Here is a 17,660-nt window from a genome sequence, read left to right as displayed (position 1 = left end):
CACTGCCTTCTTTATGGTCCAGCTCTCACAAGCTTATGTAACTACTGGAAGGATCATAGCCTTGCCTATATGGACCTTTGTCGGCAAAGTGATCTCTTTGCTTTTTAACACACTGTCTATGTTTGTCATAGCTTTCCTGCCAAGAAGCAGTGGCCTTCTAATTTCATGGGTGCTTTCACCATCCACAGTGATTTTAGAACCCCAAAAGAGGAAATCTGTCACTGCTTCCACCTTTTCCCCTTCTGTTTGTCATGAAGTGATGGGACTGGATGCCATGATCTTAGTTTTTTTAATGTTGAGTTTTAAGCCAGCCTTTTCACTTTCCTCCTTCACCCTAATCAAGAGGCTTGTTAGTTTTCCTTCACTTTCTACCATTAGAGTGGTATCATCCACATATCTAAGGTTGTTGATATTTCTCCCGGCAATCTTGATTCCAGCTTATAACTCATCCAGCCTGTCATAACTTATATATGATGTGCTCTGTGTATAAGTTAAATAGACAGGGTGACAATAAATAGCCTTGTTGGATTCATTTCTCAATCCTGAACAAGTCAGTTGTTCCATATAGGGTTCTAGCTGTTGCTTCTTGGCCCACTTACAGGTTTCTCAGGAGACAGGTAAGAAGGTCTGGTATTTCCATCTCATTAAGAGTTTTCCACAATTTTTTATTATTCACACAGTCAAAGGCTTTAGCATAGTCAGTGAAACAGAAGTAGATGTTTTTCTGGAATTCCCTTGCTTTCTCGATGGTTCAGCAGTTTGATCTCTGGTTCCTCTGCCTTTTCTAAGCCCAGCTTTAACACCTGGAAGTTCTCTGTTCCCATAATGCTGAAGTCTGGCTTGAATGATTTTGAGAAGAACCTTACTAACATGGGAGATGAGTGCAGTTGTCCAGTGATGTGAACATTCTTTAGTATTGTCCTTCCTGGGAATTAGGATGATAATTGACTTTTTGCAGTCCTGTGGCCACTGCAGAGTTTTCCAAATTTGCTGGCATATTGAGTGCTGCACTTCAACAGCATCATCTTTTAGGATTTGAAATAGCTCAATTGGAATTCCATCACCTCCTCTAGCTTTGTTCGCAGTGATACTTCCTAAGGCCCACTTGACTTTACATTCCAGGATGTCTGGCTCTAGGTGAGTGATCACAGCATTGTAGTTATCTGGATCATGAAAATCTTTTTTGTACAGTTCTTCTGTGTATTCTTGCCACCTCTTCTTAATATCTTCTGCTTCTGTTCTGTACCATTTCTGTCCTTTATTGTTCCCATCTTTGCATGAAATGTTCCCTTGTTATCTCTCGTTTTCTTGAAGAGATCTCTAGTCTTTCCTATTCTGTTGTTTTCCTCTGTTTATTTGTATTGATCACTAAGGAAGGCTTTCTTATTTCTCTTTGCTGTTCTTTGGAACTCTGCCTTCAGATGGGTATATCTTTCCTTTTCTCCTTTGCCTTTCACTTCTCTTCTTTTCTCAGCTATTTGTAAGGTTTCCTCAGACAACCATTTTGCCTTTTTGCCTTTCTTTTTCTTGGGGATGGTCTTGATCACTGCTTTCTGTACAGTATCACAAACCTCCATCCATAATTCCTCAAGTACTCCAGCTATCAGATCTAATCCCTGAATCTGTTTGTCACTTCCACTGTATAATCATAAGGTATTTGATTTATTTCATACCTGAATGGTCTAGTGGTTTTCCCTACTTTCTTCAATTTCAGTCTGAATTTGGCAAAAAGGAGTTCATGATCAAAGTCTTGTTTCTGCTGACTGCATAGAACTTTTCTATCTTTGGCTGCAAATAATATAATCAATCTGATTTCAGTATTGTCCATCTGGTGATGTGCATGTGTAGAGTCTTTTCTTGTGTTGTTGGAAGAGGGTGTTTGCTATACCAGTCCGTTCTCATGGCAAAACTCTGTTAGCCTTTTCCCTGCTTTATTCTGTACTCCAAGGCCAAATTTGCCTGTTACTCCAGGTATCGCTTGGCTTCCTACTTTACATTCCAGTCCTCTATGATGAAAATAGCATCTTTTTTTCGAAGGTCTTGTAGGTCTTCATAGAACTGTTCAACTTTAGCTTCTCGGCATTAGTGCTTGGGGTATCAACTGGGATTACTGTGATATTGAATGGCTTTTCTTGGAAACGCACAGAGATCATTCTGTTATTTTTGAGATTGCACCCTAGTACTGCATTTCAGACTCTTTTGTTGACTATAAGATCTACTCCATTTTTTCTAAGCAATTCTTGCCCACAGTAGTATATATAATGGTCATTGAATTAAATTCGCCATTCGGGTCCATTTTAGTTCACTGATTCCTAAAATGTTGATGGTCACTCTTGCCATCTCCTGTTTGACCACTTCCAATTTACCTTGATTCGTGGACCTAACATTCCAGGTTCCTATGCGATATTGTTCTTCACAGCATCAGACTTTACTTCCATCACCCATCACATCCACAGCTGGGCGTTCTTTTCGCTTTGTTGTCTTCTCTTCATTCTTTCTGGAGCTATTTCTCTACTGTTCCCCAGTAGCATATTAGGCACCTACCAACCTGGGGAGTTCATCTTACAGTGTCCTATCTTTTTGCCTTTTCATACTGTTCAGGGGTTCTTGAGACAAGAATACTGAAGTGGTTTGCCATTCCCTCCTCTGCTGCTGCTGCTAAGTCGCTTCAGTCGTGTCCGACTCTGTGCGACCCCATATACGGCAGCCTACCAGGCTTCCCCGTCCCTAGGATTCTCCAGGCAAGAACACTGGAGTCGGTTGCCATTTCCTTCTCCAAGTGGACCACATTTTGTCAGAACTCTCCACCATGACCTGTCTGTCTTGGGTGGCCCTCCACAGCATGGCTCATAGTTTCACTGAGTTAGACAAGGCTGTGGTCCATGTGATCAGTTTGGTTCAGTTTAGTTGCTCAGTTATGTCCAACTCTTAGCAACCCCATGGACTGCACCACACCAGGCCTCCCTGTCCATCACTAACTCCCGGAGTCTACTCAAACACATGTCCATTGAGTCGGTGATGCCATCCAACCATCTTATCCTCTGTTGTCACCTTCTCCACCTGCCCTCAATCTTTCCCAGTGTCAGGGTCTTTTCAAATGAGTCAGCTCTTCGCATCAGGTGGCCAAAGTATTGGAGTTTCAGCTTCAACGTCAGTCCTTCCAATGAACACCCAGGACTGATCTCCTTTAGGATGGACTGGGTGGATCTCCTTACAGTCCACGGGACTCTCAAGAGTCTTCCCCAACACCACAGTTCAAAAGTATCAATTCTTCGGCACTCAGCTTTCTTTACAGTCCATCTCTCACACCCATACATGACTATTGGAAAAACCATTGCCTTGACCAGAAGGACTTTTGTTGGCAAAGTCATGTCTCTGATTTTTAATATGCTGTCTAGGTTGGTCATAACTTTCCTTCCAAAGAGTGTCTTTTAATTTCATGCCTACAGTCACCATCTGTAGTGATTTTGGAGCCCCCAAAAATAAAGTCTGTCACTGTTTTCATTGTTTCCCCATGTATTTGCCATGAGGTGATGAGACTGCATGCCATGATCTTAGTTTTCTGAATGTTTAGCTTTAAGCCAACTTTTTCACTCTCCTCTTTCAATTTCAAGAGGTTCTTTAGTTCTTCTTCACTTTCTGCCACAAGGGTGCATGTCTGAGGTTATTGATATTTCTCCTGGCAATTTTGATTCCAGTCTTTGCTTCATCCAGCCCAGTGATTCTCATGATGTACTCTGCATAGAAGTTAAGTAAGCAGGGTGACAATATACAGCCTTGACATACTCCTTTCCCTATTCCTATTCTGTTGTTCCATGTCCAGTTCTAACTGTTGCTTCCTGACCTGCATACAGGTTTCTCAAGAGGCAGGTCAGGTGGTCTGATATACCCATCTCTTAAAGAATTTTCCCCAGTTTATTGTGATCCACACAGTCAAAGGCATTGGTATAGGCAATAAGCAGAAATAGATGTTTTTCTGGAACTCTCTGCTTTTTCAGTGATCCAACGGATGTTGGCAATTTGATCTCTGGTTCCTCTGCCTTTTCTAAAACCAGCTTGAACATCTGGAATTTCACAGTCCACGTATTGCTGAAGCCTGGCTTGGAGAATTTTGCGCATTACTTTGCTAGTGTGTGAGATGAGTGCAATTGTGTGGTAGTTTGAGCATTCTTTGGCATCGCCTTTCTTTGGGATTGGAATGAAAACTGACATTTTCCAGTCCCGTGGCCACTGCTGAGTTTTCCAAAGTTGCTGGCATACTGAGTGCAGCACTTTCACAGCATCATCTTTTAGGATTTGAAATAACTCAACTGGAATTCCATCACCTCCATTAGCTTTGTTTGTCGTGATGCTTCCTAAGGCCCACTTGACTTTACATTCCAGGATGTCTGGCTCTAGGTGAGTGATCATACCATCATGATTATCTGGGTGATGAAGATCTTTTTTGTACAGTTCTTCTGTTCATTCTTGCCACCTCTCTTAATATCTTCTGCTTCTGTAAGGTCCATACCATTTCTGTCATTTATTGAGCCCATCTTTGCATGAAATGTTCCCTTAGAATCTCTAATTTTCTTGAAGAGATCTCTAGTCTTTCCTTTTCTATTATTTTCTTCTATTTCTTTGTACTGATCACTGAGGAAGACTTTATCTCCCCTTGCTATTCTTTGGAACTGTGCATTCAAATGGTATATCTTTCCTTTACTCCTTTGCTTCTCACTTCTCTTCTTTTCTCAGCTTTTTGTATGGCCTCCTGAGATAGCCATTTTGCTTTTTTGTATTTCTTTTTCTTGGGGATGGTCTTACTCTCTGTCTACTGTACAGTGTTATAAATCTCCATCTGTAGTTCATCAGGCACTCTATCAGATCTAGTCCCTTAAATCTATTTCTCACTTCCACTGTATAATCATAAGGGATTTGATTTAGGTCATAAGGTGTAGTGATTTTTCCACTTTCTTCTATTTAAATTTCGTTATATTTCTGTGATTGTGGTTTTCATTCTATCTGCCCTCTAATGAGTAAGGGTAAGAGGCTTATGGAAGCTTCCCAATGGGAGAGACTGACTGTGGGGGAAAGTGGGTATTGTTTTGATGAGTGGGATCATGCTCAGTAAATCTTTAATCCAATTTTCTGTTGATGGGCATGGCTGTGTTCCCTCCCTGTTAATTGCCCTCAGGCCAAACTGGACCCTCACAGGCATGTCTGGTTCAGTCTCCCACTGGCCACCAAAGTCAGATTTCCCAGGGGTTCTCAGTCCCTTTGCTGGATCCCCAGGTTGGGAAATCTGTTGTGGGTCCTAGAACTTTCTAAACAGTGCAAGAATTTCTTTGGTATAATTGTTCTGCATTTTGTGGATCATCTGCTCAGCAGTTCTGTGGTGGAGCTAATAGTGACCTCCTCCACGAGGGCTTATGCCACATGCTGCATTATGCCAAATCCTCCTCAGACAACCACTTTGCATTTTTGCATTTTTTTTCTTTGGAGTGGTTTTGTTTGCTGCCTCCTGTACAATATTTCGGACCTCTGTCCATAGTTCTTCAGGTACTCTGTTTACTTGATCTAATCCTTTGAATGTATTCATCACCTCTACTGTATATTCATAAGAGATTTGATTTAAGTCATTCCTGGCTGGTCTAGTGGTTTTCCCTGCTTTCTTTAAGCCTGAATTTTGTAATGAGGAGCTGATCATCAAAGCCACAGTCAGCTCCAAGTCTTCTTTTTGCTCACTGTATACAACTTCAGCTCCATCTTTGGCTACAAAGAATGTAATCAATCTGATTTTGGTATTGACTATTTGATGATGTCCATGTGTAAAGTTGTCTCTTGTGTTGTTGAAAATGGGTGCTTGCTATGGCCAGTGCATTCTCATGGCCGAATACTGTTAGCTTTTGCCCTGCTTCCTTTTGTACTCTAAGGCCAAACTTGTCTGTTACTCCAGGTATATCTTCTTTTGCATTCCAATCCCCATGATGAATCCCAAAGAAAGGCAATGCCAAAGAATGTTCAAACTACCGCACAATTGCACTCATTTCATGCAGTAGCAAAGTAATTCTCAAAATTCTCCAAGCCTGGCTTTAAGAATACGTGAACTGTGAACTTCCAGATGTTTAAGCTGGATTTAGAAAAGGCAGAGGAACCAGAGATCAGATTGCCAACATCCGTTGGATCATCAAAAAAGCAAGAGTTCCAGAACAACATCTACTTCTGCTTTACTAACTATGCCAGAGCCTTTGACTGTGTGGATCACAACAAACTGTGGAAAATTCTTCAAGAGATGGGAATACCAGACCACCTGATCTGCCTCCTGAGAAATCTGTGTGAAGGTCAAGAAGCAACAGTTAGTACTGGACATGGAATAACAGACTAGTTCCAACTGGGAAAGGAATACTTCAAGGCTGTATATTGTCACCCTGCTTATTTAACTTATACGCAGAGTGCATCATGCGAAATGCTGGGCTAGATGAAGCACAAGCTGGAATCAAGATTGCCAGTAGAAATGTCAGTAACCTCAGATTCAGAGACACCACCCTTATGGCAGAAAGCAAAGAAGAACTAAAGAGCTTTTTGATGAAAGTAAAGAGGAGAGTGAAAAAGTGGGCTTAAAATTCGACACTCAGAAAGCTAAGATCATGGTATCTGGTCCCATCACTTCATTGCAAATAGATGAGGAAACAATGGAAACAGTGAGAGACTTTATTTTCTTGGGCTCCATAATCACTGCAGATGGTGACTGCAGCCATGAAATTAAAAGATGCTTGCTGCTCGGAAGAAAAGCTATGACCAACCTAGACAGCATATTAAAAAGCAGAGACATTACATTGCCGACAAAGGTCAGTCTAGCCAAAGCTATGGTTTTTCCAGTAGTCGTGTATGGTTGTGAGAGTTGGACCATAAAGAAAGCTGAGGCAAAGAATTGATGCTTTTGAACTGTGGTGTTGGAGAAGACTCTTGAGAGTCCCTTAGATCACTAGGATATCCAACCAGTCAATTCTAAAGGAAATCAGTCCTGAATATTCATTGGAAGGACTGATGCTGAAGCTGAAACTCCAATACTTTGGCCGCCTGATGCGAAGAACTTACTCATTAGAAAAGACCCTGATGCTGGGAAGGATTGAAGGTAGGAGAAGAAGGGGACAACAGAGGATGAGATGGTTGGATGGCCTCACCGACTCCATGGACATGAGTTTGCGCAAGCTCCTGGTGTTGTTAATGGACAGGGAGTCCTAGCGTGCTGCAGTCCATGGGGTCGCAAAGAGTCGGAAATGACTGAACTGAACTGACATCTTTTTTGGTGTTTGTTCTAGGGGGTCTTCTAGGCCTCACTGATCAGCCTAAATCAGTCAGCTGATTTAACTGATCAGCTTGATCAGTTCCCGTCCATTTTAGTTCACTGATTTCTAAGATGTCAGTGTTTACTCTTGTCATCTCTTGGCTTGACCACATCCAATTTACCCTGATTCATGGATCTAACAGTCCAGATTTCTATGCAATACTGTTCTTTATAGCATCAGATTTTACTTTTATCACCAGACACACAAACAGCTGATTGTCATTTCCACCTTGGCCCAACTGCTTTATTTTTTCTGGAGCTATTAGTAGTTGTCTTTTGCTCTTCCCCAGTAGCATATTGAACACCTTCCAACCTGGGGGTCTCATCTTTTGGTGTCATATCTTTTTGCCTTTTTATATAGTTCATCGGATTCTCACAGCTAGTGTACTAGAGTGATTTACCATTTCCCTCCTCCAGTGGATCATATTCTGTCACTCTCCACTATGACCTGTCCATCCTGGGTGGCCCTGCACAGCATGGCTCATAGCTTAATTGAATTGTGCAAGCCCCTTCACCATAACAAGGCAGTGATCCATGAAGGAGTACTTGCTCATTAGAAAGCTTCTATTAAGCCAAATGACAGTGCTTCTACAGAGTTCTGTTTTTTGGTCTAACTTGATCTTTTTTTAGATGTGTGTTCATTGTAAAGGTATGCTTTCTTAAGTTAGGCTTATAGAGTTTTAATTTACAGAGTGAAATTCACCCTTTTTTGTGTGTAAATTTTGTTAGCTTTGACAGTCATGTAACCACCACCACAATAATCAAAGGTGTATAGAGCGTTTCTACTATACTATCACTCCAGAAAGTTCCCTTGCGCCCTTTAGTAGTCAACCTCTTCCTCCATCACCATCTCCTAGCAACCACTGATCTCTTTCTTTATTCCTGTAGTTACATCTTTTCCAGAATATCATATAAATGGAATCATACAGTATATAGCATTTTAAGTCTGGTTTCTTTTATTTAGCATAAAGCATTTGAGATTCATACAGGTGTGTATCAGTTTACGTTCCATTATATCACAGGTTTATCACAGTTTCTTTACCCATTTACCAATTGAAGAATATTTGGGCTGTTTCAGATTTTGGCATTTATGAAACAAGCCTGTATAAATACTGATATGTGAACATAGTATTTTTATTTCTCTTGGATACATCTCAGGAGTTGGGCTTCTAGATCCTGCAATAAATACACATTTCAACTGTTTTCCAGAGGATGTGTGCCATTTTACATTCCTACTGGTAATGAGTTCCAGTTTCTCTACATTCTCACCAGCACTTGGTATTGTCATTTCTTTTAGTTTTTAGCCATTCTAATTGGTGAGTAGGGATACATCATTGTGCTGTAATTTTCCTTTCTCCAGTGACTAGTAATGGTAAGTGTCCTTTCATGTGCTTATTTGGCATCAACAACTTAAGGAGTCTCTTCAGATCTTTTAACCATTTTTAATCCAGTAGTTTTCTTACTGATTTTTCAGAGCTTTAAAAAGTCTCATTAATTCTTGGGTAAGTTATTACTGTTTGTACATAAACTTTGTATGTGCTCTGTATATTTTTTCTTCTATTTCATGCCTTTTTATGATCTCTTATAAGAGCAGAAGTTTTATATTTTCAGTCCAGTTTATTAGTTTTTCAAATTTTATGGAAAATACTTTGTGTGTCATATCTAAGAAGTTTTTGCCTAATCTAAGATCATGTAGACTTTCTTCTTTGTTTTCCTCTGGAAGTTTTTTGGTTTTAGGTACTATATTAAGTCTTTGATCCACTTTTAGTTAATTTTTGTGCATCATGAAAGATATAATCCAACATTCATTTATTTTTAGGTGGATCATCTGATTGCTCTAGTAAGTTTTATTATTGAGATATGATTAATATACCATAAGTTCACCTTCTTATAATATACAATTTAGCAGTTTCTTAGTATATTCACAAGCTTGCACAAACACCACCACTCTCTTATTCCAGAACCTTTTTATCACCTGGAAAAAAGCCCAGTACCCATTAGGAATCACTCTCTATTCACCCCTGCCCACCCGTGGCAACTCCTGTTCTGTGTGCGTATGCATGTCCAGTTGCTCTGTTGTGTCTAACTCTTTGCAGTCCCATGGATTACAGCCTTTCAGGTTGCTCTGTGCAGGGAATTTTGCCCATTTCCTCCTCCAGGGGATTTTCCTGAACTAGAGATCGAACCTACATCTCCTGCTTCTCCTGCATTGGCAGGCGAATTCTTTACCACTCAGCCATCTGAGAACTCCATTTTACTTTATACAGTGTTGAATTTGTCTATTCTGGACATGTCATATAAATATAATCAAACAATATATGGCCTTTTGGTTTGGCTTCTTAGCATGATAACTTCAAAATTCGTCCATTTGGTAGTATATATAGTGTATATATATTTCATTTTTTTAATGACTGAATAATATTATATGAATATACCACACTTCTTTTATCCATTTATCAGTTGATTGACGCTTAGACTTTTTCCACTTTTTGGCTATTAAGAATAATGCTATGAATATTTGTGTACAGTTGTTTTTGTGAGCATATGTTTTCAGTTATGAAGGAATGAAACTACTGGGTCATGTGATAACTCTGTCATTTTGAGAAACTGCCAAACTGTTTTACAAGTAAGGTTGCTGCACTATCTTACAACCCCACTAGCACTGTAGGAAGATTTTACTATCTACATCCTCACCTAAACTTTTGTCCAGTTAAAAAAAATCATACCCATCCTAGTAGGTGTGAAATATCTCATTGTGTCTCTGTTTATTTGAAAAATTCATTTAAAAGTGACCATAGTATAAAATCATTAAAAATGAACAATTCAGTGGCGTTTAGTACATTCACAGTATTGTACAACTGCCACATCTATCTAGTTTCAAAACATTGCATCACCCCAAAAGGAAACCCCAAGCCTCAATCACTCCTCATTCCTTCCTTCCCCTAGCCCCTTACACCCACCAGTCTGCATTCTGTCTCTATGGATTTAACTTTTATGAATGTTTCATATGAATATAATCATATGTTATCTTTTGTATCTGACTGCTTTCACCTAGAATAATAGTTTTTGAGGTTCATCCATGTTTCTGTACGTATCAGTACGTCATTCCTTTTTATGGCTGAGTAATATTGTGTGTGTGTATACCACAGTTTGTTTATCTGTTGGTGGATATTTGCATTATTACTTCCTTTTGGCTTTTGTGATTAATGCACAAATCCTTTCATACTATGGTTTTGTCTGGATATATACCCAAGAGTGGGATTGCTGTATCATATGGTAGTTCTATTTGTAGGTTTTTAAGGAACCTCAAATTGCCAACATCCACTGGATCATCGAAAAAGCAGGAGAGTTCCAGAAAATCATCTGTTTCTGCTTTATTGCCTATGCCAAAGCCTTTGAATGTGTGGATCACAACAAACTGTGGAAAATTCTTCAAGAGATGGGAATACAGACCACCTGATCTGCCTCCTGAGAAATCTGTGTGAAGGTCAAGAAGCAACAGTTAGTACTGGACATTGAACAACAGACTAGTTCCAACTGGGAAAGAAATACTTCAAGGCTGTATATTGTCACCCTGCTTACTTAACTTATATGCAGAGTGCATCACGCGAAATGCTAGGCTAGATGAAGCACAAGCTGGAATCAAGATTGCCAGTAGAAATGTTAATAACCTCAGATATTCAGAGACACCACCCTTATGGCAGAAAGCAAAGAAGAACTAAAGAGCTTTTTGATGAAAGTAAAGAGGAGAGTTTTCCTCTATTTCTTTGCATTGATCGCTGAGGAAGGCTTTCTTATCTCTCCTTGCTATTCTTTGGAACTCTGCATTCAGATGCTTATATCTTTCCTTTTCTCTTTTGCTTTTTGCCTCTTTTCACAGCTATTTGTAAGGCCTCCCCAGACAGCCATTTTGCTTTTCTGCATTTCTTTTCCATGGGGATGGTCTTGGACCCTGTGTCCTGTATAATGTCACGAATTTCTGTCCAGAGTTCATCAGGCACTCTTTCAATCAGATCTAGTCCCTTAAATCTATTTCTCACTTCCACTGTATAATCATAAGGGATTTGATTTAGGTCATATCCGAATGGTCTAGTGGTTTGCACTACTTTCTTCAATTTAAGTCTGAATTTGGCAATAAGGAGTTCATGATCTGAGCCACAATCAGCTCCTGGTCTTGTTTTTGCTAACTGTATAGAGCTTCTCCATCTTTGGCTGCAAAGAATATAATCAGTTTGATTTTGGTGTTGACCATCTGGTGATGTCCATGTGTAGAGTCTTCTTTTGTGTTGTTGGAAGAAGGTGTTTGCTATGACCAGTGCGTTCTCTTGGCAAAACTATTAGCCTTTGCCCTGCTTCATTTCGTGCTCCAAGGCCAAATTTTCCTGTTACTCCAGGTGTTTCTTGACATCAGAAATAGAGGAAAACAACAGAATAGGAAAAACAAGAGATCTTTTCAAGAAAATTAGAGATATCAAGGGAACGTTTCATGCAAAGATGGGCTCGATAAAGGACAGAAATGGTATGGACCTAACAGAAGCAGAAGATACTAAGAAGAGGTGGCAAGAATACACAGAAGAACTGTACAAAAAAGATCTTCACGACGAAGATAATCACGATGGCGTGATCACTCACCTGGAACCAGACATCTTGGAATGTGAAGTCAAGTAGGCCTTAGAAAGCATCACTACGAACAAAGCTAGTGGAGATGATGGAATTCCAATTGAGCTGTTTCAAATCCTGGAAGATGATGCTGTGAAAGTGCTGCACTCAATATGCCAGCAAATTTGGAAAACTCAGCAGTGGCCACAGGACTGGAAAAGGTCAGTCTTCATTTCAATCCCAAAGAAAGGGAATGCCAAAGAATGCTCAAACTACCGCACAATTGCACTCATCTCACACGCTAGTAAAGTCATGCTCAAAATTCTCCAAACCAGGCTTCAGCAATATGTGAACCGTGAACTTCCAGATGTTCAAGTAGGTTTTAGAAAAGGCAGAGGCACCAGAGATCAAATTGCCAACATCCGCTGGATCATGGAGAAAGCGAGAGAGTTCCAGAAAAACATCTATTTCTGCTTCATTGACTATGCCAAAGCCTTTGACTGTGTCGATCACAATAAGCTGTGGAACATTCTGAAAGAGATGGGAATCCCAGACCACCTGACCTGCCGCTTGAGAAACCTGTATGCAGGTCAGGAAGCAACAGTTAGACCTGGACATGGAACAACAGACTGGTTCCAAATAGGAAAAGGAGTACATCAAGGCTGTATATTGTCACCTTGCTTATTTAACTTATATGCAGAGTACATCATGAACGCTGAGCTGGAAGAAGCACAAGCTGGAATCAAGATTGCTGGGAGAAATATCAATAACCTCAGATATGCAGATGACACCACCCTTATGGCAGAAAGTGAAGAGGAACTCAAAGGCCTCTTGATGAAAGTGAAAGAGGAGAGTGAAAAGGTTGGCTTGAAGCTCAACATTCAGAAAACGAAGATCATGGCATCTGGTCCCATCACTTCATGGGAAATAGATGGGGAAACAGTGGAAACAGTGTCAGACTTTATTTTTTTGGACTCCAAAATCACTGCAGATGCTGATTGTAGCCATGAAATTAAAAGACACTTACTCCTTGAAAGGAAAGTTATGACCAATCTAGATAGCATATTAAAAAGCAGAGACATTACTTTGCCAAAAAAGGTCCGTAGTCAAGGCTATGGTTTTTCCCATGGTCATGTATGGATGTGAGAGTTGGACTGTGAAGAAAGCTGATCGCCGAAGAATTGATGCTTTTGAACTGTGGTGCTGGAGAAGACTCTTGAGAGTCCCTTGGACTGCAAGGAGATCCAACCAGTCCATTCTAAAGGAGATCAATCCTGGGTGTTCATTGGAGGGACTGATGCTAAAGCTGAAACTCCAATACTTTGGCCACCTCATGCGATGAATTGACTCACTGGAAAAGAGTCTGATTCTGGGAGGGATTGGAGGTGGGAGGAGATGGGAACGACAGAGAATGAGATGGCTGGATGGCATCACCGACTCAATGGACATGAGTTTGAGTGAACTCCGGGAGTTGGTAATGGACAGGGAGGCCTGGCGTGCTGTGATTCATGGGGTTGCAAAGAGTCGGACATGACTGAGTGACTGAACTGAACTGAACTGAACTGAAAGAGGAGAGTAAAAAAGTGGGCTTAAAATTCAACAATCAGAAAGCTAAGAGCATGGTATCTGGTTCCATCGCTTCGTTGCAAATAGATGGGGAAACAATGAAAACAGTGAGAGACTTTATTTTGGGGGGCTCCATAATCACTGCAGATGGTGACTGCAGCCATGAAATTAAAAGATGCTTGCTCCTCGGAAGAAAAGCTGTGACCAACCTAGACAGCATATTAAAAAGCAGAGACATTACTTTGCCATCAAAGGTCCATATAGTCAAGGCTGTGATTTTTCCAGTAGTCGTGTGTGGATGTGAGAGATGGACTGTAAAGAAAGCTGAGCGCTGAATTATTGATGCTTTTGAACCGTGGTGTTGGAAAAGACTCTCAAGAGTCCCTTGAACTGCACGGAGATCCAACCAGTCCATCCTGGAGGAAATCAGTCCTGAATATTCATTTGAAGGACTGATGCTGCAGCTGAAACTCCAATACTTTGGCCACATGATGCAAAGAGCTGACTCATTTGAAAAGACCCTGATGTTGGGAAAGGTTGAAGGTGGGAGGAGAAGGGGAAAACAGAGGATGAGATGGTTGGATGGCATCACTGACTGAATGGACATGAGTTTGAGTAAACTCCAGGAGTTGGTGGTGGGCGTGGAGGCCTGGCGTGCTGCAGTCCATGGCGTCACAAAGAGTCAGACACGACTGAGCAATTGAACTGAACTGATATTCTTCACAGTGGCTATACCAATTTACATTCCTACCAGTAGTGTATGAAGGTCCCCTTTCCTCCACACTCTCTCTAGCATTTATTGTTTGTAGACTTAAATGATGGTCATTCTGACTGGTATGAGATGATATCTCATATTTTGATTTGCATTTCTCTAATAATTAGCCATGTTGAGCATTTTTTCATGTGCTTTTTAGCCATCTGAATGTGTTCTTTGAAGAAATGTTCTGTTTAGGTTTTCTGCCCATTTTTTGATTAGATTGTTCTTTTGATATTGAGCCACATGAGCTGTTTGTAAATTTGAGGACTAATCCCTTGATATTTTCTCCCATTCTCTGAGTTCTTTTCTTTCTGTTTATGGTTTCCTTTGCTATGCAAAAGTTTTTGAGTTTAATTAGGTTCCATTTGTCTAGTTTTGTTTTTTTAATTTATTTTATGGAGGATAATTGCTTTAGCTTCAGTTACTCTAGACTTCCCTGGTGGCTCATACAGTAAAGCGTCTGCCTACAATGCGCGAGACCCGGATTCAAACCCTGGATCAGGAAGATCTCCTGGAGAAGGAAATGGCAACCCACTCCAGTTTTCTTGCCTGGAAAATCCCATGGACCGAGGAGCCTGGTAGGCTACAGTCCATGGGGTCGCAAAAAGTCAGACATGACTGAGCAAATTGACTTTCACTTTTCACTTTCATTCTAGAAGATGGATTGAAAAAGATATTGGTGCTATTTATGTCAAATAGTATTCTGCCTTTGTTTTTCTCTAAGAGTTTTACGGTACCTGATCTTATATTTAGGTCTTTAACTCACTTCAAGTTAATTTTTATATATGGTGTTAGGTTATTGATTTGAGATATTTTTCCTTTTTTAAGTATGTTTATACAGCTAAAGCTATCCTGGTAAGCACCACTTTAACTGCATACCATACATTTTGTTTATCATGTTTTCATTTTCATTTATCTCAAAATATTCTTTAATTTCCTTTGTAATTTTCTTATTCACCAGTTGGTTATTTAGAAATATGTTGTTGAATTTCCTATATGTGTGAATTTCCCAAATTTCCTTCTTTTATTGATTTAATTTTATTTCATTATGGTTGAAAAACATACTTTGTGTAATTTCAGTCCTTTCAAATATATTGGGCTTTTTTATAATTGTAACATGTTGGCATATCGTAGAGAATGCATCATACACACTTGGGGAAAGTGTGTATTCTGTTGTTCGGAGGAGTTCTAAAGATGTGTTAGGTCCAGTTGCTTTATAGTGTTGAAGTCATCAATTGTTTTTTCATTGATCTTCTAACTGTTCTATTATTGAAGTCTTTGTTACTATTGAATTGTTATTTCTCCTTTCAGTTCTGTCAATGTTTGCTTTATTGTTTCTGCTTCATTGGGGCTCTGTTAGATGTGTATTAATTTATAAAGGTTATCTTTTTAATGGATTGGTCCCTTTTTAAATGTATAATGTCCTTTACCTCACAGATTTTTGTTTTAACATCTACTTTATCTAATGGTGGTGTAGCCACACCATTTCTTTTCAGGTTACTATTTACACTGTATATCTTTCTCCATCCTTTTATTTCCAACCCATTTGTGTCTTTGGATCTAAAGTGTGTCTCTTATGAACAGCACATAGTTGTGGGTTTTTTTTTTTTAATTCATTCTTCCTAGCTCTGTTTTGTAGTTGGAGTGTTTAATCCATTTATATTTAACATAATTACCCATAAGGTAGGATCTGCATCTGCCACTTTACTATTTTTTTAATGTTTTATATGCTTTATTGTTCCTATTTCTCCATTACTGCCTTCCTTTGTATTAGATAGATATTTTTTTGTGAACTGTTTTAATTCCCTTAATCTTTCTTTTACTGTGTATTTTTGGTTTATAGGTAATGGAGTTACAAGCAAAAATAGCTGTATGTTGTACCTATATATTGCTACATTTGTTGGTACCCTTTATTTCTTTGTGTAGATTCCAGTTATCATCTAATGCCCTTTTATTTCATCTTGAAGAGCGCCCCTTAATATTTCTTGTAGGGTAATTTTTATAGCCTCACAGTCCAGACCCCATGAAAGAATGGACACTGGTAAATTACTCCACACAATTTAAATTGAGATAGAATTGAAATATTAGCAATATTGAATCTTCTCATACAGGAACACGATATATCTCTCCATTTTATTTAGGTTTTTGATTTATCTTGTCAGTATTCTGTAATTTTCAGCATGTCAAATATTGGATTGACTTTTTTTTTTCTAGATTTTTACCTAAAAATTTCATGGATTTTGATAATGTTATAAATGGAACTTTTAAGAAATAGAAATTTTCCAATTTCTTTTCTAATATATAGAAATGCAATTGATTTGACCTTGTGACCTTCAACCTTACTAAAACTCTTATTCAGGTACCTTTTTTGTAGATTTTTTTGGAATATAGAAAATCATGTCTATTCTAAGTAGAGACAGTTTTATTTCTCCCCAGTTTCTATGCCTTTTATTACTTTTTCTTACCTAATTGCACCAACTAAGCCCTCCTGTTTGATGTTGAATAGAAATGACAAGAGCAAGACTTTTTCCCAGTCTTAGGGGAAAACATTCAGTCTTCCACCAATATTGGTATTAGTTGTAGGTTTTTTATAGATATACTTTATCAGGTCGAGTTGATTCCCTTTTGTTTCTGGGTTGCTAGGTTTTTATCATAAATTAATACAAATTTTCTGAAATGCTTTTCCTTTATCTGTTAAGATGGTTATATGATTTTTCTTTGACAGTCTATTGGTGTGAATTATACTAATTAATTTTGAATGTTGAACATGCTTTGTATTACCAGGATAAACGTCACTTAGTCCTGATTTGTTATCCTTTTATGTATTGCTAGTCCTGATTTGTTATCCTTTTATGTATTGCTTGGTTCATTTTGCTAATATTTTTTGGAGGATTTATTTTTACGTCTGTATTTATATGCTTGAGTTAATATTTAAATAAGTACCAAGCACCAGAAGGACTTCTGGTAAATGCACGCTATGCAGTTTGTTATAACCCACCTGCTAAAGACAACTAGAAAAACAGGGGAACGTGTTCATAAGATACCATTTATTTTATGGTTAAAAATGTCATTTTAAAAACAAGATAGTATTTTTGGATCTGCATAGATTTCTTTTCTCCCTTTGTTTTTCAAAGGTAGACATAAATGCATTAACCCGCAACGTGCAGACTCTGGAGGAAAAGAATAAGCAACTGACAGATAAGATTGCTTCCCTAGAACTTGAGCAAGCATCTTCTGATTACCATTGGGTGGGTATAAAAAGGTCAGTCTAAAGTAGGAATTAATTACTAAAGAGTTTTTGACAAATCAGAAATTAGGAGATGAGTTTCTTCATTTGTTTGTGTTTTGATAATTATCACAAGTCCTGAATAACTAAACAGGCCAAGTATGTCAGAGAACCCTACAGTATTC

At 39.0% G+C, this 17,660-nt stretch overlaps 1 protein-coding gene across 5 annotated transcripts in view; it reads left to right on the top strand.

Moving 5' to 3' along the window:
* The window catches only part of CCDC150 (coiled-coil domain containing 150), a 97,634-nt gene that overhangs the window by 37,472 nt on the left and 42,502 nt on the right, over window positions 1-17,660 (top strand). For all 5 annotated transcript variants that reach the window (XM_055398211.2, XM_088828669.1, XM_055398210.2 and 2 more), the window contains one exon: window positions 17,384-17,497. In XM_055398211.2, the coding sequence (XP_055254186.1) occupies window positions 17,384-17,497 (114 nt within the window). The remainder of the gene's footprint in view (window positions 1-17,383; window positions 17,498-17,660) is intronic.

This window comes from Moschus berezovskii, chromosome 2 (assembly GCF_049115385.1).
Source record: "Moschus berezovskii isolate FMDL1 chromosome 2, NW_MosBer_1.0, whole genome shotgun sequence".
Classification (NCBI taxonomy): Eukaryota; Metazoa; Chordata; class Mammalia; order Artiodactyla; family Moschidae; genus Moschus; species Moschus berezovskii.
Note: the sequence above shows the minus strand (reverse complement) of the source record. Positions and strands in the feature narration are given on the sequence as shown.